At 35.9% G+C, this 26,024-nt stretch overlaps 1 protein-coding gene across 11 annotated transcripts in view; it reads right to left on the reverse strand.

The window, feature by feature from the left end:
• STXBP5 (syntaxin binding protein 5) overlaps window positions 1-26,024 on the reverse strand; it is a 109,706-nt gene that overhangs the window by 43,647 nt on the left and 40,035 nt on the right. For 10 of the 11 annotated variants that reach the window (XM_055809609.1, XM_055809607.1, XM_055809605.1 and 7 more), the window contains 5 exons: window positions 19,790-19,924; window positions 18,668-18,731; window positions 15,198-15,281; window positions 4,638-4,761; window positions 3,053-3,131 (listed from right to left, as the gene is read on the reverse strand). In XM_055809609.1, coding sequence (XP_055665584.1) covers window positions 3,053-3,131; window positions 4,638-4,761; window positions 15,198-15,281; window positions 18,668-18,731; window positions 19,790-19,924 — 486 coding nt within the window. Of the gene's footprint in view, window positions 1-3,052; window positions 3,132-4,637; window positions 4,762-15,197; window positions 15,282-18,667; window positions 18,732-19,789; window positions 19,925-25,018; window positions 25,140-26,024 lie in introns of all 11 variants that reach the window. The other variant, XM_055809610.1, reaches the window with a different exon arrangement.

Genomic DNA, 26,024 nt, shown 5'->3' on the forward strand with positions numbered 1-26,024 from the left:
TTATTTAACCAATCTTTGTAACTGTTCGAAGAGATGAGATTTTTTTTTTTATTGTTAAACTTTAGAATTGTTTCCTTCTTACTGAACTGCAGATTCAGATTTGCCAACAGCCACACTTATCTGTAATACACAATATTCCAGCAGGATCAGGAAAAAATAGTCTCTTTTACTTCCTGTACAGAATTATCTTAAATTTTGAAGGATGAACAGTTTTTCAAACAGTGAAAAAGTAATTTTGCAGTCACAGTAATACGACTTATGGAGAAGCAACCAGTTGCTTGATAAGCAAAGACCTAACGTCTTTTAAGAAGCAAGGACATAAGTACATGCCCATGGTTCCCTCATCACACATTTACTCTAGACATTTTATCCATTTCCCTTGAATTCTGTGCATTGTGGTAGGAAGGAACTACTATGTCATAGGGCTCCTCCTACTGCATAATTAAATAGCTGAGTACAGCAAAGCAAAAATGTTTCTTCTACTCTTGAGAAAAATCAGAAGCTTCCCTACAAAAAAATTAAGTCTTTATTGAAACACATTTCCCAACACTATGCACATAGTATACAGTTTAGTATTTCATTTACTGAAAACCAAGATGAAGTTAAGTTTGTTTTAATAGGTATTTTCTTCTTTCCTGATTATCAAAAGTTACCACTTATTTTAATACTGTTCATGTTTAAAATAAGGCATAACACCTCTTAAAGAGCAGACTGAATGTTTGTAAGTATACAGCTCAAGAAAATCTACACATTACTATTGCCTCAAATTCCAGGTTATACTTCTGGAGGAAAACCAGACACTTGGTGCGAAATTCCTCTGATCTACTTTTATGCTTACTTTAGGCAGGAATCCTATCCCTTTGTGTTTACTGTGGAAGCTGCTAGTATGTCAGTATCCGGAGAAAATTTGCAGGGGAAAAGCACCATCCTGACATGCTGTGAAAGATCTGAAGAGATCTTTTATTTTTTGTCTTTTCTTACAACACCATCTTTCCCATGCCATCTAAATGGTTTTCACTAGTTTTCATTTGAAACAAAAACGTGACAGACTAGATACATCTTCTTGAAAACTATGCATGAAGGATGTAGCTTATGCACATGCTACCATTCATAAGTTTAAGGCTTGGCTGAACCATGCTTCGTGTTTGTAGCATCGAAGGCAAAGCAGGCAGAGATAAGCTTTCGGGTTTTGCAATTATTTCACAATCTGCTTGATGCTTCAGAAAACCCTAAGGCTTGGCTGAACCATGCTTCGTGTTTGTAGCATCGAAGGCAAAGCAGGCAGAGATAAGCTTTCGGGTTTTGCAATTATTTCACAATCTGCTTGATGCTTCAGAAAACCCTGTGACTGAAGATTTGATAGGATCAGAGTTCTGCTGGCTGAGGAAGTGATCTCAAAGGAATGGCCATAAATTAGACCACGGGTCCACTGAGTTCAATATCCCACCTCCAACAGTAGCCAAAAGTGCATTTCTAGCGAAGGAATGTTTTCTCCAAGTTTTCATTTAATCTCAATTCTTTATATTGGACTGTCACACAATCTTTTATTGTCAGGTCCATGAAGTAATTTCAAAAGGACAAACTTTAATTTAACCTGATATTTTTCAGGATGTCAATGAAAAGAAAAATACTGGTGTGATGTACTTGCAGTATCTCATTTTTTGTCTATTTTTTAAAATATTTTAAAAAATGTTATTTTATTTAAATAAATATTTTTAAAAAGTTATTTTTTAAAAATGATAATGCTGCCAGGACAATTTGCAGTAATTATCAGACTTGCAGGTTCATCAAGGTCAAATGATAACAAAGGGATAAATTTCAGTTTTTAAGTTTCATATGCCAGTGAAAAATGCATTTTGGTTTCTTTTGGTTTTATTTCTCAAGGTAATCAGATTGTTTCGGGCAGGTTTGCCAGCGTCTATATCCTTGCAAAGCAAAGAATAGGTTACATGGATCTGTCACATGGATTCTTCACAGATGAAATGAATATTGAAAGTTTACTTTAGTCTGCCAGAAAGATTAATCCAGGTTTGTGTATGAACTTTTCATATTTTCATGAAATTGAGAAAGGAACATATGTGGACTGCTGCAAGTAAAATACAGCTTTCCAACTGGTCATAGATATTCATACGTCTGGGAATTAGCCACAGTTTTAAATTTCTGTTTACCTCACTTTCAGCAAAGAAAAAATGCACAAAGCCACCGATGTTATATGTATGGGTACACCAATACATAGTGGAAAACTCTACTATATCAATTAAGTAACAATCTTCTATAGATTTGAATGCCTAGGAAGCAAGTGAAAACTACATAATGTCCCCAAAGGCAGAAGAAGAAAAGATATATATATATATAAAAAAATCAACGTTTGCAAATAGCTGAACAGGTTCCCATGAATATTTCATCTTTATATTGCACTTTTTACTCAAACACTTTAAAGCACTTTAGAACCACAAATAAAATAAATTCCACACAGTTCATGAAATCCTTCAATTGCAATTGCAGTCTCGGTAATAAAACATGCTACTCAAGAAACTAATTCCATCTGAGCCTCTTGTTACAATTATTGGTTTCTTACATTCTCAATGTGCGTAATTAGGCACACTTTGATGCTAAGTTACTGCACTCTACCAGAAAAGCTTCTGTTGGTAACATTTTGGGGGGCAAAACATGTATTCAGAGTTCAGAATAATCACATCAGGGTACTGTTTCTCAAAGTTCAGTTCTTCAGGTCTGTGCTCTGGTGTCCTCTATGCTTTATCAGCTTAGTTTCTTTAATATTCTCAAAAGATTGAGAGAAGATTAGCAGCATGCAAAAAGCACGCAGATAATGCATTAGCATTATCTCTATCTAAAGTTAAGGTTTGTGTATAATTGTTCACATACATTTCTGTAGTTTATTCAGCAATACCAGATTTACTAAAACTACTCCAGTTGTTACCATAGCTCAGTGCCATCAGGATGTGTATCCCAACAACTGGGAAACAAAGTACATTTCTAGAGAGCTGCATTTATTTTACTAAGCTAATTTTGCATACAAAACAAGTCTTACCCAGCTCTAGTTGTTTTATATTCCACCTTAAGGATAGGTTTGCAGGGTTCTGGCTTCTTTCCATCCTTCAGCTGCTTTCCTACAGTGAATTATTTTCTTATATTAATCTTACAGTTCCACAACATGATGAAAAATGATGACATTCACTATGCAACTTGCAATATAGCACATTCATGTAAACCTATATTCAGCATCTGATAGTTACAGAGTATACCTTGGAATAATATCATTAAAGACCTCTTAAAAACCTGAATGTACCAACCTAGAATATTTAGGTGCAGGGTGTTTGGGGGTTTTTTTGGTTGTTGGGTGGGGTGGTATTTTTTTGTTGTTTCGTTGTTGTTTTTTAAATTGTTGTAAAGTATTGTTTTCAAAAATATAATACTCCCCTAAACCAGCTGGTTTAAATCTGGGATATTTAAAATTTCTCATGTCTACCATTTTGCAATTAGAATTGGCCAGCTTACAAGTGAAGTGAGGTTTACTCTAAGTGTTATCCTTAAGGGCTAAGACTTGAATTTGAACATGGATGCCTACTCTGCCTCTACTGGGCACTATTAGCAACTAAAGCTTCTACAGATACCATTTCCCATGGAGTCAGTAGAAATTAAGAGTATGGTGTAAATACGCATTTTTTCTACCTGAGCATTGATAAAATCTAATACAGCTATAAAGTGGTGCAGAAAATTGCAGCCCAAGATAAAACCAAAAACTATTAAAAGAGGCCAGAGCATATGAAAATAAAGATAGCCTTCTCTAACTAGTTTTGCTACTACAGTAGCAGTCATTTTTTATTTTTTGACTGCTACAGGATCATATAGAAATCCACACCTTCCTTTTTGCACTTGAGCCCACAGCCAACACAGTAAACATGAACTTGCTGGAGGCTCAGATAGGTAAATCAGGATGCTTAACTATAGCATCTTGTACTACAACTGTAACTCACAGATGGAGCTGTTAGATTCACACTTCAGAATCTGAGGTAAATAAGGTAAGACATGACTTAGACACATGCATACCACGTAAACCTGGCATTTTTATAATTTTTTTTTTTTTTTTTTTATGAGCAGCAGCATATTTCACAGAACAACATGTAATGTTAACTCCCTAGATTAACATAAATGTAGGCTTCTCTGAAGTGGGAACATCTTAACAGATGCTAGTCTTACTCTGTTACAAACCTTTCCAAGAATTTATATGGTAATATACACATTTATACATGAAACAGATGCTTGATTATATGTATTTTAAACAACATATGGGATTGTAATGTCAAGTAAGTGACAAAAAGTAAGTCCTATAAAATATGCATTAGTTAATTTTGAGATCAATGCCATTGTGTGAAAGGAAAGCTTAAGTTCAGAGATTTAGACAAAACTGCACTGATTTGGATTCTAAGTTCATGAAGACTTTTTAATGAAATTATTGGAATCTCATTTGACAGAGAAAGTTTTTTTTACTTGCACTGCAAGTACATTTTTAATACTTCGTTTTGCAAAACACACTACTCTTCGAAGTTCTCCGTGTTTAAGTTGTCTGTGTTTTAAGAGCTGTCACACACAGTAGGCATCCATTTTCATCTTACCATGTGGAGTGATTGTCTGGAATGGTTTCGTAGGAGATTTTACATTCCATATGGTCAAAGTACCATCTGAGTGACTACAAATAAACTGTTTTCCTTCATGATGCCAAGCCACAGAGTGTATAGCCTACGCAAGAGAAGAGAAAAGCCAGTACAGCATAAGTTGAGTAGCTTAGTATCATTTTATCCTTAACTCCTTGCTCAATGACATTAGACAGCAAAAGGAAATTAAAGAAAGTACTAATTACATCATGCTGCTCTTAGTATGTCCTAATTCATCCATGGTAGGTTTTCTATTCATAAGTACTTCTTTCAGACATATTTTATCCAAAAATACTGCCTTCATTGTAGTGTAATGTACATTTAAGGGTAAAAAAAAAAAATCCTCCTTAGAGTGTAGCATTAAAGTATAAAGCAGAGAATACCTGCAAGCACTTATTGAGCTTTGCTAACCAGAATCATTTTGTTATTGGGAAAAATACACTGCCATTACAAAAAAATTCTACTTGATGAGATTAAGTCAAAGTTTTAAATGGCATTTTGGGGTATCTGTGGATATGCACAAGAGGCAAGCACGGGCTGAGAACATAACCAAAATGAGAACTGAAGCAAGGGTAAGATTTTTTGGAGATGATAAAATATTAGCTTGAATAGCATTCTAACGTTGCAATGGCAGTTTTGAGGTACAGGAAAGTGTAGGAGTCTACTACTAAACCTTTCCATGAATACAGTAACATATTGTATAATCATGAAATTACAAATGGAATGATAAAGCCATGCCACATGAAATCTTACTGCAGAAAAAAGCAGATTTAATGACATCTAGTTTCTGCCTTAAGGCGAGAGAAAAGTAAAAAAATGAAGCAAAGAGTACAAATAAGGCAAAGAGGTTAACTAGTAAAAGATTAGTACCATTTCTGTTTCCAGCATTTCTGTTAGTACATGTAGACATCACGAAACCGTTCAGCAATGTTCAAGGGAATTTTAGTTATAGCATGAAAATATCAATAAACAATGAAAACCCGAAGTATTTATCTACTACCCAAAAGGTATAGAAAGACACATTACCAAATATTTAAAAATTCTTTTTATTTGCCAACATTGCACCAACAACAAGGATCAGCATGTTTCAAAGTGCAGATTTGGTAAAGCAAAGGCTGCATTTCAAAATGCTGTTTTCACTAATAAAAGAATTTATCTATCCAATGGTTAACAATACAACATAGTAAGTCTTAAATACTCTCCCATGTGGAGTCTAACGTTGACAACAGTTGGCAACCCATAATGTAAATGGAACAGTTTTTGATACATGTTTATGTAGAAATAGGTCTTCATAACCACTAAGAAAGTAAACTTTATAAAAGGAAAAATAAATCAGAGAAATGAACACTTTTTCCTTTTCCTGAAAAGAAGGTCAAAAGGAAGGAAATTCAGTAACCCATTACTGTTCAAACAGCATTAATTCTTAAGAACATAAAAAGATCTGATAAACTGAGCACAAAGGAAAATGATTACTGCTATCACTTAATTTCTACAAGGAACCTGATGGGATGGAAAGAATACTGAAAGAGAATGAAGCCTTTGGCTTTAAGGCTATTTATGGTCTAGTTTTATAGAGTATCTGGTTACATTTAGCAATACATCTAAATATTTAAAGCATAAAAAAAGCAGCATGTTTTATGTATTTTCAAGATACTCCAACTAACAATTCTGTGGGCTGAATATGGTAAATGGCACTAGCTGGTTGATATCAACAGCTTCAACGACCAATCCAAAACTCGTAACTGAGAAATCATCCCAATACTCAAGAGCAAAAGTTCTGACATCTTTTCCATGGTTAATATTAGTGCTAGAATGTGAAGGAAAACATAACATCCAAGACAGAAAAAATGGGCAGAATCCACTGAGGCTGCAAATCTATACGTAGCTTCTTAAACACTAAAAAGCCCCTAGGAGCAAAATCTCCTCCCCCCCCTCCCCTCCCCCCAGTATTTTACACAAAACTTGCTGACTCAGAATAAAACTCCAAAAGTTTTCATCATAATTCTCATCTTGATGTAAAAACTTCACCTTGTACCCTTTTGGTACTGTAATGCAGCAGCATGCTTAAATCAGCTGGTGCTGATTCAACTGAGTCTCAAACTTTTTTGTGGGAAGTACCACTGGTCATACGGATTCCAAACAGACAGTAATCCTTTATGACAGGATCATGCACTAGTACCACAGAGGGCTGTTGCTATATTTAAGGCACTAGGCATTTGTATCTTTAAGAGGAGGTGTCTGCACTGGTAACCCAAATCCTGACCCCACTAATATTCTGAATACTTCCATTTACAAACATGCACCAAATACAGGGAATCTTTACAGGAACTTACATAGAGAATGCTCTGTAAGAAAAACTGTATTAAATAAATATTTATATTTACTTAATTATAACTAAAGTTTTCTCATTAAAAGTATTCATGTTACCCCCTTCACTTTGACACTAAGTTAAAGTAGCTGTTCTCGACTATACAGAAGATAGTTACGTGTTTTCTAGGAAAAAAATAAATCATAATTGAATCTTACTTTTTTGAATAACAAGCCCAGCACAATTAACTGTGATGTCCTACATATGTCAAAACTTAACCAGAAATGTAGAAACTAACCATCCTAGAATATTATGTGGAGACAGGCTGTGCAGAACGGAAGCCTCACTTTCACTGGCTGTTCCAGAAGGATTATCCCATGTAGAAAAGTGACTGCTATACTGCCTGCAAAGAAAGTGACCATACCTGATTTTTAAAAGGAAATGTTCTTGCAGTGCCTGCAACAGTTATCTGAGGAAGACTGTAGGACTGTGAAGTACAATAACAAGTAAGAAACTGAAAAAGTCTGAGGGACAAAATTAAAAACATTTATATGCAAGTCTCCTACAGAAATCTCAAGTAGATCACTCATGTTTGAAGAGATTAATGCAGGTTTAACAACATTTTATGAAATTCAGTTTTGCTGCTGCAATAGCTTGTCAGTATCCCCAGAAACCACTACTATTTCTTGGTTCTTTAAAGAGGTACAAAAAATAATAACTCTAAATACAAATACAACCTTTCAATTCAAGAGATAAGTTCATCAATAAAGACCCGATTTTTGATCATAGTATTCAACCAAGGAGGTTTAACTGTTTCAATTCATGAAACATATACAAAAAAATCCCTTTCTTTTCAATTCCTGCAGACTTATTTTAATTCAGAACAGTTTGAGACCATTCTTCATATCCTATCTTCCTGCAAGACAAGATACATGCAGAAATTTGACACTTTGATGTGAATACAAAAGCTATAATTTAAGCAGTTTTCCCTGTTTCTAAGAGACTTTTTAACCCCCTTTCTTCTAATATCAGGTCTAGACTGCTGCAAATACAGTTGCTACAACTCAAAAGAAAAAAAATATCTAAGTAAACCGGCTTTTTAAAAAAATAAACTATTATACACCTCCTTGCTTTAAGTATAACACAATCTTTGGCAAAATGTTTTTGCATACTTTCCCACAGGAATGCACCAGAAGCATGGAGAATTCCCTTCTTTGCTCTTTGGATTTGACCATGATCCCTTACTCTTGTATGCTGTTAACTGAGCTTGGAATAAACTGTGCATGACAGTTAATACAAGATTAGTTACTCTGCAAACCAGACTGTTCACTGTAGCCTATTCTGACTTCACTGTCTTATTTCCATCGACAGGGACAGTATTTTCTGGTAAACTTGAACAGATGATGACACATACTGATTTTCTGCAAGTTTACCAAAATATTCAAAGCAAACACACTAACTCGGGAGTACCTATGCTAACTCTTCTGTCAACAGCCTAAAAAAGAAAGTGGAAAAAAAAATGCTCCAAAAGAAAAAAAGAAAAAAGAATGTAGCTACTGAGGCTTAAATGGCAATATGTCATAAAGATTGCTTTCATGCAATGAAATGTGCAAGTGCCTAATGACTGCACTGACATGCTTTGGTTTCTGGCAAGTCACATATCAGGGTTGCTTTTTTCCCCACTCCTCTTAATCCCACAGGCTACTTTGACATGCTTTTAATGCTGTAAAATAATCTTACACTCAGTCATGTACAAGAACATTGAGTCTAAAAATAGTAATCTATAATACATTTGCTGAGTTAATGCTATCAAAGCTTACTCTAAATGAGAACAAAAAAATGCTATTTGAAGGATGTACTTTATTGAAAAACTAGTTTTAATTTTCAGAAGTTGCACTTCAAGTATTTTAGAAACAAGTTAATAGGAGAGAAATTTATTTCTTTAATGACTGAAAATACAGTACGGGAAATGTTCCCACTATAAGCTGTATTCTACATAAACATGTAATTTCTTTTTAAATTCCCAGTGTTTGAACATAAAAGAATGACACAAAAAGAATTGATAATCTTATTTTTCCACTAAGCTTGCCCAAGACAAAAAGGATGTTTTATAAGGAAAGGGTTTCCAAGCAGCTTTCTGAAGAAAAGTTCATTCACTACAGTTCCATTGTCACAGGTAATTTCCTTCCAAATTCTCTGAAAAAGAATGTTATGTTTGTGCATGCTTCTAACTAATTCTAAACACACAACATATTACTTTTGTTATAAAAAGTGTACAGTACTGTCATTTCAGGACCTCTCATTTGTAACAGGGGAAAAAGAAGAATAAAGCCTAAGTAAGTTTCCTGTTACAAACTAGAATGTTGTGGAAGAAAGAATACTCCATAATCAGAACTAATACTAATCACAACCTAGAGCTGCATCCTCCAGCCATGGTTAAGCAGAAATACGACTACAAGGGTTTTAGGGGTGGTGGTGTTAACCACCCTATGAGCATGCCTGTCCTTGGGGTGAGTGCTCCTAGTGTTCTTGTGCTGCAACTGCCAGAGCAGGGTGCTGGGCAAGCACACATGTTCAGATAGGAAGAAAGAGTGGACTGTGTTCCACTAACCTAGCTTTCAGAAAACAAATGAGACCGCCCCACTACGTCATGGGAATTTGCTTCAAGAAAGCCTCCTAAAGGTCAGGTAATTTGGAATGAAACCAAGCAGGAAGCTACAAAAAAACATAATAGGATTCAGCTTCTTCCCTGAGGAAGTTGCACAGATGTCTTTCCGTAAACCTCTAATCATGCAGGAAGCTTGACCTTCGTTGTTCCTCAGCTGAGGAAGATCATAAAGGATGACATTTGGATCCCTTCACACATCTAAGGTTTGATTCAAAAGTAGTTGCATCAATTGATGGTGGTAGGCTGCACAGTCCCTCAAGTTACATGTTTTAAGACCAACATCAACCACTAAGCAATGACAGGGGAGACTAATCTAATGGCAAAGTTTCTAGAAAACAGTCTTTATGGTATCAGTGTGCCTGGCCATCCTGTTCATGATACCTGATGAAGCCTAGTCACCCATGAACAACCGCCATCACTCAAAACAGAGAAGTGTATTTCACAGTACTGCTATGAGACTATGACTGCACAGGTGGAGAGGATCCAGGTCCAGGGTCCTGACAGCTCTATCTTGTGTCTCGATGTCATACAGAACTGCAGCTGTACTGTAGTGCCAGGCTCTGCTGATGTCAGTCCTGCAACTCCCAGCAGCAACAAAGCTCACGCCCCAGGTAGAGCACTGTTATTTCTACTAGGCACAGAATCAGTCATCACCTTCGCAACTCAGTAGTGATGGACTTTATGAAACTGATGGGACTACACATTTAACCAGTACCAGAAGAATTACTTGTTTTCAGTAGGGTTAGAGCCATAGAATGTTTCCCTGGTTTATTATTCCCCCAGAATAAGCAGGCCTGATTCACCAAACAAGATCCTTCTGCAACTCCCCCCTGCCTCCCCCCCCCGCCCCAACTTCAGTGGTCTGAGAGGGTACAGTCAGGGGGGAAGAAGGCAGACCAGATGGCATCTCCTGTGTCTGATGAGCAGCTCTGCACCAGATCTCAAACGTGACAAGACTGGACTATGTTGCTTTCTTCTTACTGGTTGTGAACTCCATGCTTAGAAGAGCTCTCATCAAGAAGTGGAGAACCAAGGACATAAGCCCCAAGGTTTAAAATCCTGCTCCTGCTACAGGGCAGGATGTCACAAGCGTTACCCTCTGTGAGAGAAGGGGTGAAATGCCTCCATGGATGGAAGACAGCCCTTACAGTCAACATACAAAAGCCACCTGTGGTAAAGCCACCAAACCAGGAAATTAACAAGAAACAAAAGCTAGAAAGACACTGTGCATAGAAAATAAAGTTTACAAAGTTTGCTAGCAGGTAACAAAGCGGCAGAGAGCTTTTTCTGCTCTGTGTCACACATACCAGAAGCAGAGGAGATCTCATGAGATAAGGCATTATCCCACTCCTGCTGGACGCTGTGTATGCACTCTCTTGAGCAACGAAACCACTATGTTGCCAGAAAGTCTGAAGATTTTCCTCAAACTTTCAGTTTTTACATGCAATGGGTCTTTCCAAATGACAATTTTCTTGGGTGAGCGGAAACAGGGGGCAATTATACTGTGACTTCCTGTATAGTCACAGTATTGATCCTGTGCAGCCACAATTGATTATGGAAAGGTATTGCTGAGGTGCTCAGGGTAAGACTGCCTTTTGGGGCAGCACAACAATCTTAGATTAGACTAAGCTAAATCAATAAAGTTCTTGGAAAGGCAATACAATACCTGAATTACGGTACGCTACCTAATTATTTGTAGTTGGGGACAGAAGGGAGAAGGAACTAAAGAAATTAATATGGCCACAAACTTTTTAGGCTCCTTCATTATACAGGGAGCACATGTCTTGCTGCTCCAATCAACAGGAAAAGATATTACAGAAAATCATTCAAGATCAAGCTTAACTCTAGAAGTTATGAATTGTGTTACATCCTGGCTACATCTTTGTAAAAATACTTTGGTTACTTCTATTTCATATCTTAAAAACCAGATTGTGTCACATCTTTCTTAACCAAAGTTTTTCAAATCTGAAATCAGTATTACACGTTCAGAGAAAAAACCTAACATCAGCCTCAAATATGGAAGAAAAAAACCCAAGGTGCAGTTAAATTTAGAATGGACACGCATGAAATCACTTCTCCCTAGAACTGTCTACTAGTTACTCTCTTACTCACAGCCTCAATTAGCTCTACCTTCCCTGTGTCCTGCTCAATTCAGTCAGTACCCCTGGTTTCTGATTTTCTATTTTACTTTAATATCTACAAAACTGTACTAGCCTGTCACTGAAAAGAATTATTTGCCTACTATATATTATATATGTATTTCATTTTTGGCTAAGTATTTGAATTTCTAAGTTATTCAACTAGAATGAACAGGTTACCCTATTAACAGGATTCCAATAATGTCGATCAGGATTTTTCACGGTATCAATTACAGTATTACTTGTTTAAGACTCAAAAAGGTTACCCACCTTTACACAGTAACCTCTTTCCGCTTTAAGCAAGTGAGAATGCTTTTCTCTTTTCTGTTAAGGAAGTTGCTTATAAAAAACTAGCAGTTTTTTTCTTATTTGGCAACATCATTTTATTCTTTCAAAATGCAATAAAACCCCCTGCTTCTTCTGCATTTAACATTTACATTCACTTACTCGAAACTGTGCTAGCTGAAAAACAACAAGAACAGTATATTTATATAGGCCACTAGTCAGCACTGATCATAATATGATTAGAAAGACAACATTATGGAGCTGAATAATTGTTTCACTGACAAACTGAGGGAGATTCTCCATTTTTGCAGCTAAATAGAAAATGAAGAGGCACTGGAGAATAAAATGAAATAACGATACAGGAGAAGCCCCACCTCACTCGCACACACACACAAGAAGGACAGATATCTATATATAGCATACATATAATCACCCACTTTCTGCAGCTTTCTATTCATTATCTTTTCTGTACCCGATAGGATCTTCTCTCAAGGCCATTGGTCCAGAAACAATTACAGCATGCTCTGCAATGGCATCTTTCAACAAACACACATTTTTCAATTCTGTTACACAAAATTAATCTTTTTATTTCTATGCCATTCAGTCCAGAATCCAGAAGAACTTGAAACTGCCTAACTATATCAAATCCAAATTCAAAAAAGGGAGATTATTCTATTCTGCCTTCCCTCTTAGAATATTAGATATAAATAACTTGCCCATTGAAGAAGAAATTCCTTGTCATACACTGTTAAATGGATGAGAACCAAGAAATTATTACTGCATACAGTAATTCTTTTTCCTTTCCAGAAAGTTATTTTTCTTAAAGGCCAATCTGAACTCACAGAAAAAGCATACTTGGAAGACTTGAATGGCCAGTATTTTTAAGTAACTTTATGTATGTTGATTCACAATAATGAGAAAGTGAAACTCATCAAATTCACTCTATAGATCTTCATTTTTTAACTCTTCCCTTCCTATCTGTTCCCAACTTATGATAATGCACATTTCTTTATCAAAGTATCTGACCTGAGGTATTTCATTACCTCTTCTACAACCTAAACCCAAATTGAACAATTAGATGCATTCACTTACAAATCCTAAAGTAAATCAAAGATGAAACAGCTGAACTACTCACTGCTGTTTGCAACCTCTCAAGTCAGGGTTGGTTCAGGAAGATGACAAGTATGGCATCAATTTTTACACAAAACCCAAAGGAAAACAGGATAAGCAGCATGTCTACCCTGGGTAAGTTTCGAGAAACCAGCAAAACTTTAATAAAGAACAGAGTTAACAGACATATAGAAGAACATAATATAGCAGGTAAGAGAAGTCAATATGCATTTTGTAAAAGGAAATCATATCCAACAAACCTCCACAAGCGTCGTCAAGTGTTAACAAGCAATGCAGCCAATGGAAACAGCAATTAAGTTGTCTGCATAACTTTCAAAGTCTTTCAACAATACCTCTCAAAGGAAACTAAACCCAAACAAACCAGAGATCCTTGAGCAGATGAATAATTGGTTAAGGTATCAAGAAGTAAAGCAACCTAGAATAAAGACAGGCTGGCAGCAACTGATTAGTTCATGGATGAAGTCAATAGGTAGAGACCCTCAAGGATCTGTGCCACTCATTTTATTCATAAATAACTAAAATAAGAACAAGCATATTAAGGTGATAGGTCTGCTGACACTGCTAAGGCATATTCAAGGTAGAAATCAGGATTTCATTGAAGAACTGCAGAGAGACTTACATTTTTTTTGTCCAACTACATAAATGTGAAGCAATGCATAAACCCAGTGGACTTTGAGCTGACAATTAACACTGAAGAATGAGGTTAGTTTTATAGTAGGTTGTTCAAGGAAGTATCTGCTTAATGCTTGCAGTATCAAAAGGCTAATGCAATATCAAGATCAAGAGAGAAAGAAGAAAACGCCAAACAATTACTTCACATCATAAATCCAGCATGCCCACATCTTGACTATGCTATACTATGTTTCTCTGTTATAAAACAAAGATAAAAATAGAATGGTTAAAAAAAAGAAAGTTAGAGGAAAGACGTACAGGAAGAACTCCATTAAGACTAGAAAAAGATGGTAGAGATATGACTAAGTTTATGAAACAAAATGACAGAGGGAATTAATTCGGTACATGCAGTGAAACCAGAAAGTAGAAGATTTCTTTTCATGTAACATACTTTGAGGCTTATACAGACATTTCTGAATACACAAAGATACCTCATTCAGCTCTGATGATCTGAGGCTTAGACTACTTCAGAGACTCCCCCTTCAAAGAAACCTTTCATTGGTAGAACTGACACACAGAGGCATGAGTACTGAGCCAGAACCACCACAAAAAAACCCCCAACAAATCCTGTCTTGTGAGTTCAGTGCAGAGCTAAGAAAACCACACACACTGTGATACAAGAAACAAGCCTAGCTAGTACTGAACAATGATAGTCTTCACAATCAATGAAGTGTAGTTAAGACTGATTTTATGTTTTTTTAAATAAAATACATCATCTTGCGTACTATGTTGATTGATTTTTCTTAATCTAAGTCTTTCAAAAAGCCTACATTCTTTTAAGAATCAAGTTTTATAGAAATAAATGCCACTCAGTTGCCTTTTTTTTAAGCCTCCCCCAGTTTTATTTCAAACTTTGATCTCACCCTACAAAGAAAAGGTGTATTTATAGAAATGTTCTAGTGAAACTATTTAGTGGCTTCTTCCCACCTCCCCCTCCACTTTTCAGAATATGTGAAAGATTAAAAAAAAAAATAATTGCTAAACCACCCTGCTTTAACTTAAGACTCAAGCTCTTAACACAGGTGAAAGTCACACTCCTCAAACCAGAAAAAAAAAATATCGGAAAGCCATCCCCCCCCAGTTAGTAAAGAAATCCAGTCCATGCCACCATTCACTGCTTCACAATCTTCAACTCAGTGAACACTTATTTGGTCTGAAGTTTCTATTATTCAAACACTATGGCTCTTTTAGGGAGTACCTACAGTTTCAAAGAGATGTATTTATTGATCCATTAGTGACAGAAGCAGAAGAAACTAAAAGAATAATAATTATTAGAATAGCAAATCCTTATAGAAAGTAATATAGATGAAAAATATTACCTCATCATGTGTGTATCTGTAATCTGCCTTCTTTGACTTCAGATCCCATAATACCACTGTTCCAGACTCAAAGCCAATCAGAAGCTGCAATAATAAGCAGATATATTAAGTCTTTATAAGGATAAGCCAAATAATACCTTTTGTAATACCTGTAATATTACAGCATGTAGTAACTGAAAGTAGTTAGGAAGACAAAAAAATTAGAGAGAAGCAGTGAAGACCCTCAATGTCAGAGAGGTTTACTTTGTACTCATCGTTTTCTTAAACTTCCAGCAAATACAACTCACATACAAGCAAAATTAGAAAAAAAAAATGTATTCTTCTGAAGAGTCTTTGGAAATCCCTTTGAGTTCCAGAAAGATTAATATTAAGCTTTCCTAAGTGTATTCCTTCCTTAGTGAAAATGGGGGGGTTGGAAAAGAGAACTTTATTGTGGATTTTCTTCACTGAAATTTGTTCTGCTTAGATTTGCTGGAAGAACACACTATCCTTCCTGAAGTTGTCTATAAAGAAACTATGCAATATATAAGCTTTCCCCAGTTGTTAGTCACAATTGAGATAACTGACTAAAGGAACACCAAGAACATTTAGTTGTTAAGAGAAAGAAAGCTAGAAGGAAATTAAACAAGATAGTTTTCTAAATCTTTTTGCTAGAAGTAAGATTAAACCCTTTCTGCATGTTTTTTTTTTCCAAATTGCTCAATGATTTGCCTAACATCGTTGAGTAAGTATTTTACTCTCCTATCTTAAGTGACAAGGAAAACAAAACAAGGCCAACATAAGGTAGTAGTAACAAAACTGGCACTTGTTAGGTAGAAGGCGGCAGTGCAGCTTCATCTTTCATAGCTGCTGGATCTACTGTGACATCTTTCCTTCGAGCAATGCTGCTACAGCAGATGCAGCTCCTAGCATTTCGTAGCACGCCTTCACTCTCATTTCTTTTTCCCAGCATGGACATACAAAACCGCCAAGTGGTTGGCTGCTGGGATTTACCGGCTGTTGAAGCAGCCTATTTCCTGTGAGCAAACAGAAGTGCCCTGAGGAATGCCTTTGTATCACATATAAGAAAACACTGCCTTCCACATACATGCCATTGTAGTCAAGGATAGAGATCTAAATCAAGGCACCTAGAGGTTTTGTCTGGACAGTCTTTTCAGCATGTTAAGATTTACAGTGTAGTGTTATTTCCAGTATGAAAAATAAAACAGGATCTCTTTCCACCTTACAGATAAAATGTTTGATCTATTACAGTGCTATATAGCACTAGAATACGCTAAAAATGTTAAGACACATTTGATCTAGTAAAAGTATTAGATTTTTTCCCTCACTACAGTGTCATATATACTATTTTACGTGATCTTGCTTATTCTTTTGTAATTTTTGTTTTAACTTTAAACATTAGAAAAATCACAGTGATTAGAAGGCTAATAGCATGAACAGATTTTAAAAGTGAGTACACAGGAGGTTCTTGCAACTGTACAGGTTTTTCAGCAATATTTTTCTTATGGGATAGAAGATGAGTGCAAGGTCAGATTCTAAAACATCAGATTGATAGCCTGGTTGATAAAACAAGTAATTCCTAAACTTTATTTAGCAATAATTAAATGTGGGGTGGGAGTGGAATACACCAGAATAAGTAGTTTGTCTTTTCTTAAGTTACCATAGCTTCATTGTGTTCATATCCTAGAGTCCATGACTCTGGAATGTGATTCAAACCTAATCCTGCAGAGAAATCCATTCATTATGCACTTACTGCAGTAAGCTTCACCCCAATGAAAAAAACTCTACTCATTAAATTCTTCTTGTTGGACTGAAACCTCAGGTGTCTAGGATACAAGCTTTTAACCAGCATGCTATTAAAACATTCAAACTACTGCTGAGACAAGAGTATCATTCCCTCTCTCTTCAGTTTTATCCACCACTAACATGTCAAATGAAAGGCAACTAAATAAAATATTTTTTTTCCTGCATATATGGTACAGCAGTAAGGAAAATTATTTTCCTCCTTCTTGAAGATTCTTCACAAATGGGACTTCAAAACTCTAGGATATTTTTGAGACATTACACTGACAAAAATAATTCAGAATTTAAGTCATCAATCTTTTCAATCACTTATACCTGATTAATCTAAAGTGGAGTCATTAATGAAAATGTGTTTAAAGTGGTATCAAGGTGTCTCTGGCTAAATTATAATGATACTTTTATCAGGGGTCCACAAACTTTTGTTAAAGACACAGGTAACACTACTGTTTTCAAATCCTTTCATATTTTGCTTTACTCCTATTGTAAAAATTAAAGAAAACCCTTCCTGTTTACTCTTCAGTGTGGACCAGGGGATCTGAACAACAGTAGATCGCTAAAATTTGCTAAACAGCTATATGGAACACACAAATTAAAGAGGCTGAAGATCCTTCATAGAGTGGGTGAGTTACGTGATCCCATCGCAAGACTTGTAGAAGAGGTCTGTTACCTGAAGCAGTGTCTTACAATCATGACTTTAGTGGGGAATGTATGATTTTCTACTACAGTAATTACTGTCACCTAAAATGTTAGTATGTTGCCTTTAACTCCTTGCTTTCTCTTTTAATTTTTGAAGTCTTCACTGTGAACTAAAGTTATGGGTTCTATGTTGGTTTTGCATAAGCCTCATAACCAAATGTCCCAAAGCAAAGGGTAATACCTGTAGATTTCCTTTAGTAATACAGGAGGAACTCAAGACCATTGACTTTATAACCCAAGTTCTTCTTTGTGGCTGCTATATCTCAGGACATAAAAAGTTACACATTGATGAAGCCCTCACAAGACAGTAAAACTTTTTGTCAAGATAAAAAGATTATTACGTTAATACTAACTCAAAAGAAGAAAGAGACAAGTCTAATACATAGCTCTGTCCTACGTGTTTTAGTTTATTTTTCTGAAGTATCTAGTTGTACTACAGGCCAGTTAAGTTTTAAGCAATTTATAATCAATAGATGCTGTTTGCTAAATGGGAGTATGTCAAACCTCAAACTCCATAAACTGCTAGACCAAGTACATCGTATCCCATATAAATAAGCATTTTGAAATTAGGAAACAGCAACACTCAAGAGCATTAAAGTTTCTTTAATTTCCATCCCACTATTTCTGCACTCAGGTTATGACATTTTTGGTAACATCTTCATTTTTTTACTACCATAAATAAAGTTCTTTGCTTTTTTTTCCAAGATTTTTTACAATTAAACACTTTCAACTGTGTTTTCAACTGTTTCCGATTACAAGATACATTCAATTATGCTGGTACTGTGTCCTACAGTCACGTCTGCACCCTGCTTCCTGTTATTTTCAGAGCCTACAACTTTGATTTAGCCTTCTTTTGTTTTCAACACTGTACTCATCTCTGCTTAATCCTTCCTTAAAAAGCAGTGGTAGTAATACTTCAAAAAAAGAAGTCCTGCTTGAAAGTTTTTGAATAGTCTTTAAACATATCGTACCTTTCCTTCATCCATTGGATTGTCACTAATGTGGACAATAGGTCCTGGGTGAGATTTGGACGACCTAAACAAGAAATATTTCCATTTAATTAAAAAAAACTCTCCTGCCCCAAACTGCATCACAAAATGATTGCAAGTAATACAGATTCTGCAGCTATACACTCCAATGTAAGCAATCTATTGACATTTCAGCATGGAATCACTTTTATCTTCAATCCCATAAATTTCTGTTTATTTCTAGGCACCTAGTTCCTGTCTTTTTATAGGAAGGACAGACTTTTTTACTGCCTATTCACAACACAGAAAAAATTGCCATTACTTTTACAATCACTGTCTTACTGGTTTTTGTTACAGAATTGACATAGTTGGATAAAGCATTTATTTTTATGCTGGAAAACAGGTCTTGCCTTTTTGCATAAACTGCCCAAGCTGGGCATTGTTAAAACACCACAGAGTTAAGACTTTATGTTGACTTCCTGCTACTGAAGCAGATGGACTAATGATAATTGTGTTTGTTGAAACAGCCTTTGGCAAGTGATGGACTTCACGGACCTTTTCAAGATAGAGAAATTATTCTGGAAACAAAATAACAGCACAGGAACAGCAGCACACAAGTATATGTTTTCAGCAACAAAACACTGTATTTGCATGCACAAATTTATTATTTATAAAGGAGAAGCAATGACAATAGCTGTAAAATAGACTTTGCTCTTGAAATAAGCTTATTTAAATCCACACTTTCAGCCAGTGATTTTATACTCAGCATGCGTATCTTTGTACTTTGGGCTTTAACCCCAAAACTGCAGAAGTGACATGCCTGTCCAAATACCAACCACATATTTTTCTAGTTCTTTATCACCACAGATAATTATTTTTATGTCTATTGCAGGCACTATGATAAAATAGTGTTACAGGCAGAAACATAATACATTAACATTTCACATTTATGAAAATAAAAAATTTTTACATGACTATTTCTGTACATTGATAGTGTGTGTTTCGTGTAGGGAGACTAATATGGAGGCCACTCTAGGTAACAATGACTTTTCTACAACTGATGTTAATAACATCTGGGATACTTCTGCTCCCTCCCCGCAACAGACAATACTTGATTAAACTCACAGTTCAATGGCTTTATTCCACATGATGACATAGCCCGAGAGAGTAAATGATTCCACATTGACAATGTGAATGTTTCCTCTTTCAGTGCCCACATATAGCCATTTACTTTGGAAAGGCAGATGACAAAATGTAATCCTGAAAGAGAAAGCCACCAGAAAAGGTATTAAAGTCTTTTAGATATCCTATGCTTCACGGTCTACGTTGCCAAAAGGTGGAAGAAAGGTAATAGGCAAACAAGAAGAAATAAGACCAGTTACAGGTAGAAAAAAATAACAAAGCCAACAAAACCCAAAAGCTAGTAACAGTACCAGCAGAGAACTCTTCCTTGACCTTAACTCCAGCGCAAATATTAATATCTGAAAACTTTGTTATTTCTGTCCTCTTGGGTCCTGCTTATTGCTTACTATTTCTTCAAAACTGATAAAGAAATAGTGTCCATAGGAACTGCAGCTTCGGAAGTATCTGATTTCCCTATACAACAGAAATCATAACTTGAAATTGGTCTACAAACCTTGTGGAAACTGTAAACCCTAAACCATTTTAATCTGTCAAGGTCCAAAATTGAAAGTAACTGCCAAACTACTTGGACTATCAAACTTGGGCTTTCAGAAGTGTTTCAGTGATAAGGTAAAATAATTACTCAATGGAAATTTGTTCTGTCAGCTCTAATCCTTAGCTTTACAGACTTTTTTTGTTCTTGTTTTCTCCCAGTTGGACTCCCTTCTTGCTAAATCCATGCATCAGTTCACCAGCCTGTTAATTATTTTTATGCAAAGAACAGCTTTAGATCCTTTGCATTAGATGCTGTATAAGCACACTTAACTTCAGCATAAAAGCAAAGGTTAATAGCAGCAATGAAAAAGATTGCTACTGGCTGAAAAGATGTTAAATTGTATTACAGGTTTCAAAAGTTAAAGCTTCCATAGTAATACTACCTGGATCAAAAGTGTACCCATTTACTTTTGATATCATTCATTTCTTTCTAGTTAGGGAATACAGATCACTCAAGCAACTCTTCATCCATTTTCAAACTTCCTTGATTTCTTATGCTTGAATACTTAAACCAAAAGGCTGCACTAACATTTTCATTGATCTTTCACAGAAAAGAGACTATATACAAGTTTTAAAATGTGTAAGTTACAACTTCTTCCAGTTCACTGAGTATTTTTACTTAGCACAGTAATCTGCAAACACCACAGGTTAAAGACTTTAGTTTCCCCAGTGTCCTTGAAATAAATACTTTATTGGCTGCTAAGCCACATACATCTGAACATGCACTTCATAGACAGGCCCCAAAATCTTACTGCCCAGTGGCAGAGCTCCCATACTACAACAGGTCATGGGGAAGAGGAAAGTGATGCAGCATAAAAACATAAGCCTTCAGCACTTGGCAACACCACAGCTTCTTTTTGTGCCAGCACTCCACGTGCCAGAAGCAGCTGGCAGCCACATCAGTTGGATCTAAAAACATGGCCTAGCAGCCAGAAATAATATTCAGGAGTAGGATCATGGGCCTATCTGTCTTGATCTGTTAGTTAATATTGCCAATTACAGTTGCTCAACACTTGTGTTACAAAAACAAATTACTTCATATCATTTAAAGGTGGGCAAATGTAAGTGGGGGCTGCAACTTCGATTGGTATGGCAAAAGGGCAAAACTTAAAGCATCCAACTCCTCAATACTCTTGACACTCTTCTTGAATATGGAGCCATACCCAATTTACTGCCTTCTCCATGCAAGCGAGATGAATTTTGCCAAGAGTTTGCAAGCACTGTAATGTTTCCACACTAAGTAAAAAGTAGAGTTGAACAAGTAACTTCACAAAATATTTACAAACTCAAATGCAGGAGGTTGAAGAGACTTCAAAATTGTTAAATATAGGCACATATAAAACAGGGTTCTTAACTCTATCCTTCAAAGCATGCTTTTACCAGTCTTCTACAATCAGAAAAATCTTGTATGATTTTTATAGCCTAAAAAATATTTCTTAGAGCTTGTTTCACAGAACTGATAACTAGTTAAATCCAAAAGGAATTTGTAGTGCTAAACCTGTTATAATGGAAGAAATCCAATTTCACCTTGAATGTGGTAAATATTACTCCATTTACAAATATAATTTGATTTGCTATTTATTTTCTTAATAGGAAAATTATGTCCTCCAACTTTCAGAAGTTCAGTAACATTTGTCTAAAGTGATTAATTTCAAATAACTAAATTTTAGCAATTTACAGAACAACATTTCCAATGTTAAGAGTCCACGTACTGAGCTTCTCTCTCTTCAGCAATTAAGGCTTTGTCTTAAACTATGTAGATTTTAAACAACATTGTTATATATAACAGATTTAAAGAACCTCTTAAAAACTAAAATCCAGTGAAGCTATGACCATTTGAAGGACCAGTGATGACAAACTAACAAGTAAATATACAGGCCATGTTCAGTGGCCTCACTTGCTCCATCGAAAATTGGACTGAGGATTAAAGGGATTCAGAGTTGTTTCAGAGGATGGAAACAGAAGGTCAAGGTCTTGCTTATTTGATACTTGACCAAGGACAACATTTATTATTTTTTTTTCTGAAACATGCAGATTTTTCATTCAAAAACTTATTGTTTTGCAACCACAATATTAGAATAATATACTCTACCCATAACGTTTTAAGTTCAGCAGAAGTGGAAGACTACATATAATGCTCTGGCCATTTCTACTACTCCAGCATTCTTCCCCCGTCTCTCCCTGCCCACAGATGGATACATATATAAATGTGGAAAACTCAATCAGTTGTTGGGAACAGATTGAAAAGACTACAGATACATTCAACACAAGTTAAAGGTTGTTTTGTGAGTCTGTCTTGAATTCAAACTGCCTGAAAACAGTGTATCAGTAGAAAGCAGAGTACCATACTCCTCCTCTCCTGTATTAAGCCATTCTGGTCAAAACCAGAAGCATCTGTGAAAGATAGAGCACTTTTGTGCATCTAAAGAGACAACCTGAGACTGACTGAGCCAGGATCACAGAAAGCAGACTTCTGCAGGCACCTCTTTCATGGCATAAGAGATTCCTCACATTACCTCCAAGGAAATTTCAGCTATCTCAATAAATATAGTACGTTTTGTGAAGCAGATTGTACTGTTGGCATAATGCAAGTATTGTGCACAGTACTTTATTCCAAATATTTCACTTTTGCATACCTGTTCAAAGAAAAATCCCTTTATAGATAAAAGCAATGCTTTAAAGAGATATATTCTTTTAATCCGAAATCTACAGTGTGATTCTGATATATGCTAAGATTACTACTAAAATTAAGTACTATTATGCAACCCCAAAACAGTCAGGTACAGTACTCTACTGTAGCTGTACTTTTCCTTAAGCACAAAATCTTCCTCTTCACTGTATACCTATCTGCAAAGCCACTCTTTTCCCTGTTGCACCCTTCAAAAAAACAAAGCCACAAGAAATTTCAGTTTCCTGTTAAATGAATTTGGAAGACCTGAACCAACAGTTCAAGAAAACCAAATTATTTTTTTAATTATTTTATTGAAATTATTTTAAAAGCCACAGAAAACCCAGTGGTACACTTGCAGTGGAAAACATTGATAAAAGAAAACCTCACAAAATTCTTGTTTTAACTTTACTTAAAATATAATTTGTGCTGTTGCTTATGGGAGAGTATTGGCAGCAACAGGAAAGTCTTGAAGAGGCTGTTTGTGAACTTACTGAAAGGATTTCCTTTAACTGAAGACCATGTGACTTCTCTAACTTAGTTAAGAAAAACTTTAATTGTGGTTGTTTCACAATGTGTATCAAAATAGTTATCATAGCAAGCGATAGTACTCCCTAGAGGAATTTAATTACAAAAATATTAAAGAATATAATTTATTAAATACTTAAGTCAAAGCATTACACTTAAGTAAAAATTACAGGCTGCTATCCTGAGCATATTATTGTAACAGAAATCCTTCTAAATTAATATTTACATTTCCTTTGTCTACTACATTATGAAGTATTTTAAGTTCTTAAGAATTTTCCACTGCTTTTAAAGTACAGTGACAAATACTGATGAATGACAAACACTGATAATTGGTTTTATTTTCAAGTCACTAAAACTATTTCTAGAACTTCAGGTTATCATTATAGATCTGCACTTACTGTACTTACGCTAGCTGCTCAGATCATTATTGTATACGCAAAATAAAAGTTTTCTAAAAAGTGTGAAACTACCAAAGTTGTGTTCTGCATACCTCTATCTCCAGCCTTTCATACATGAGATAGCCGTTATGTAAAATTCAGAAGCTGAAAAGTCCATGTCCACGGTCTCTTATCAAATCTTCAATGAGCATAAAAAGTCAATAGCCAGTGTCAGAATGACATACTGATGGAAGCTAGCAGTGGCTGTGATTTTGCCACAGTCACAAGGAATCCATTTCCAGATCTAGTAACTGCAATAAGCTTAATACCTACCTGTACAAAAAAGGCCTGAATGGGCAGAAGGGACATAAAGAGGAAGAATTCCTCTTCAATATATCCCAGAATTGTCCCCCCAAAAGACCATGTGGATAAACACAGTATATCATAGAAACCGGACCAGATACTTAAATTCTATTTATACCCCATAACAGCACTCCAAATGATGCTTCTCCAAATATGGTCACTTCCAGGGCTGTCTCTAAAAGCAGCTGAGAAGTACCTATGTTAAGTATCTAGTATACACTAGTGGTGTCAAGATGGAGTAATGGGGAAGCAAGAGCCAAGAACAGAAATAGAATTGCCACTACTGATGTGATCAATACTGGGGCCATTTAGATTATTTTCCAGAAAAAGATTCCATTTTAGATGTTTTTAGGTTGCTGTACGTATTCCTGTTTTTATGATATAGTATCCCTAATATATTTCATGACTTACATGTTTTCCTTTATGGAGTCACATTTCACCTTTTTTTTTTTTTTAAGATGGCTTTTCAAGCTTCAGTTGTACTTCACTTGGAAGGGGTTTCCACATTTTTACTTATACACAAACAGAAAAGGGCTGCTTCACTGCTTGTAATGCTGACAAAAGACCAATACACATATGCCTTTCAAGTCAACAGATCTGGAAACTAAAAAAATTTTTTGGTATTGAAGGGATTCACATCAAATACCCTAAAGACTTCAGAATCTCTTACCACTGAAAATTCCCTGCACTACATTGTTACGAGCTCCCATAGGCGTATGACATGACTCAAAGTAACCAGACCTTTGGCATCAGAAGACACTTGGATAGCTTGCTCCAACTCATACAGTTCAGGCTGAACAACTCATCGGGGAAGTCACACACTACAACTTAAAAAAACGGCCACGTCAGAGATGTAGCTTTCCTGTGGGAGACAGAAGAATTATGCCCATCACTGGTGGAGAAAAATCAGACAAGCAGGGCTTAAAGACCAGAAGATGAACTCTGCCCAGGAACACGGCAGTTCCACTCACACCACTGTAAAAATCAGTGTGCAAGGCAAACAGCTAACAGGACAACAGAGACAGTTTAAAAAAAAAATACCCGTTTCTTTGAAACCTGAAATCTCAGAGTAATAGGACTCAGCACTTAGGTTCTGCCTCAATGCCGAAGGCAGCAGAAGGCAACTGATGCAACTGCAGTTCCATCAACCACACTGACAAGTGGGGCCGTCTGCATACGCAGCTTCAAGAAAATGTTTTCCAAAGTAATCTGATCTTGTATGAAAGAAACATTAATATTTGCAGCAAATCCAGACAGTCAAGAAGTTCACTTTCTCCTGCTAACTTCTTGAAACAAGATAAAACTCCTGATTACATCATTTAGTGGATCACCATTGAGTAACACTTCTAAGCCCACCAGGTGAAGAGAAGGCTTTATATGACACCACAAAGGCAAGCAGACCCAGTGAACACTTCCTTTCACTCTGAAGAAAGCTGGTTTAAAAAGTGTAAAAAACATACTTATGTGTGAAAAACTTGGTTGTGTCTTATATTAGCTTGTATTTGGTAAATCATTGACTCTGCAAAGACTCCAAATACTTAACTTCTCAGACCTGTTGTTTGGATGCATATCTGTAATCCTCCTGTTACACTACAATCCTATCCCAAAACACACAGGGCACAGGGGAGAAAAAAAGAGCCCTCAGAATGGAAGTGAAAGAGTGATATTGATACAAAGAAAGGGGAAGAAAAAACCCCCACAAACAACGTCTATCATCACCTGCTCTCTCAGACAGGAAAAGCTGCAT

Source organism: Falco peregrinus, chromosome 7, assembly GCF_023634155.1.
Source record: "Falco peregrinus isolate bFalPer1 chromosome 7, bFalPer1.pri, whole genome shotgun sequence".
Classification (NCBI taxonomy): Eukaryota; Metazoa; Chordata; class Aves; order Falconiformes; family Falconidae; genus Falco; species Falco peregrinus.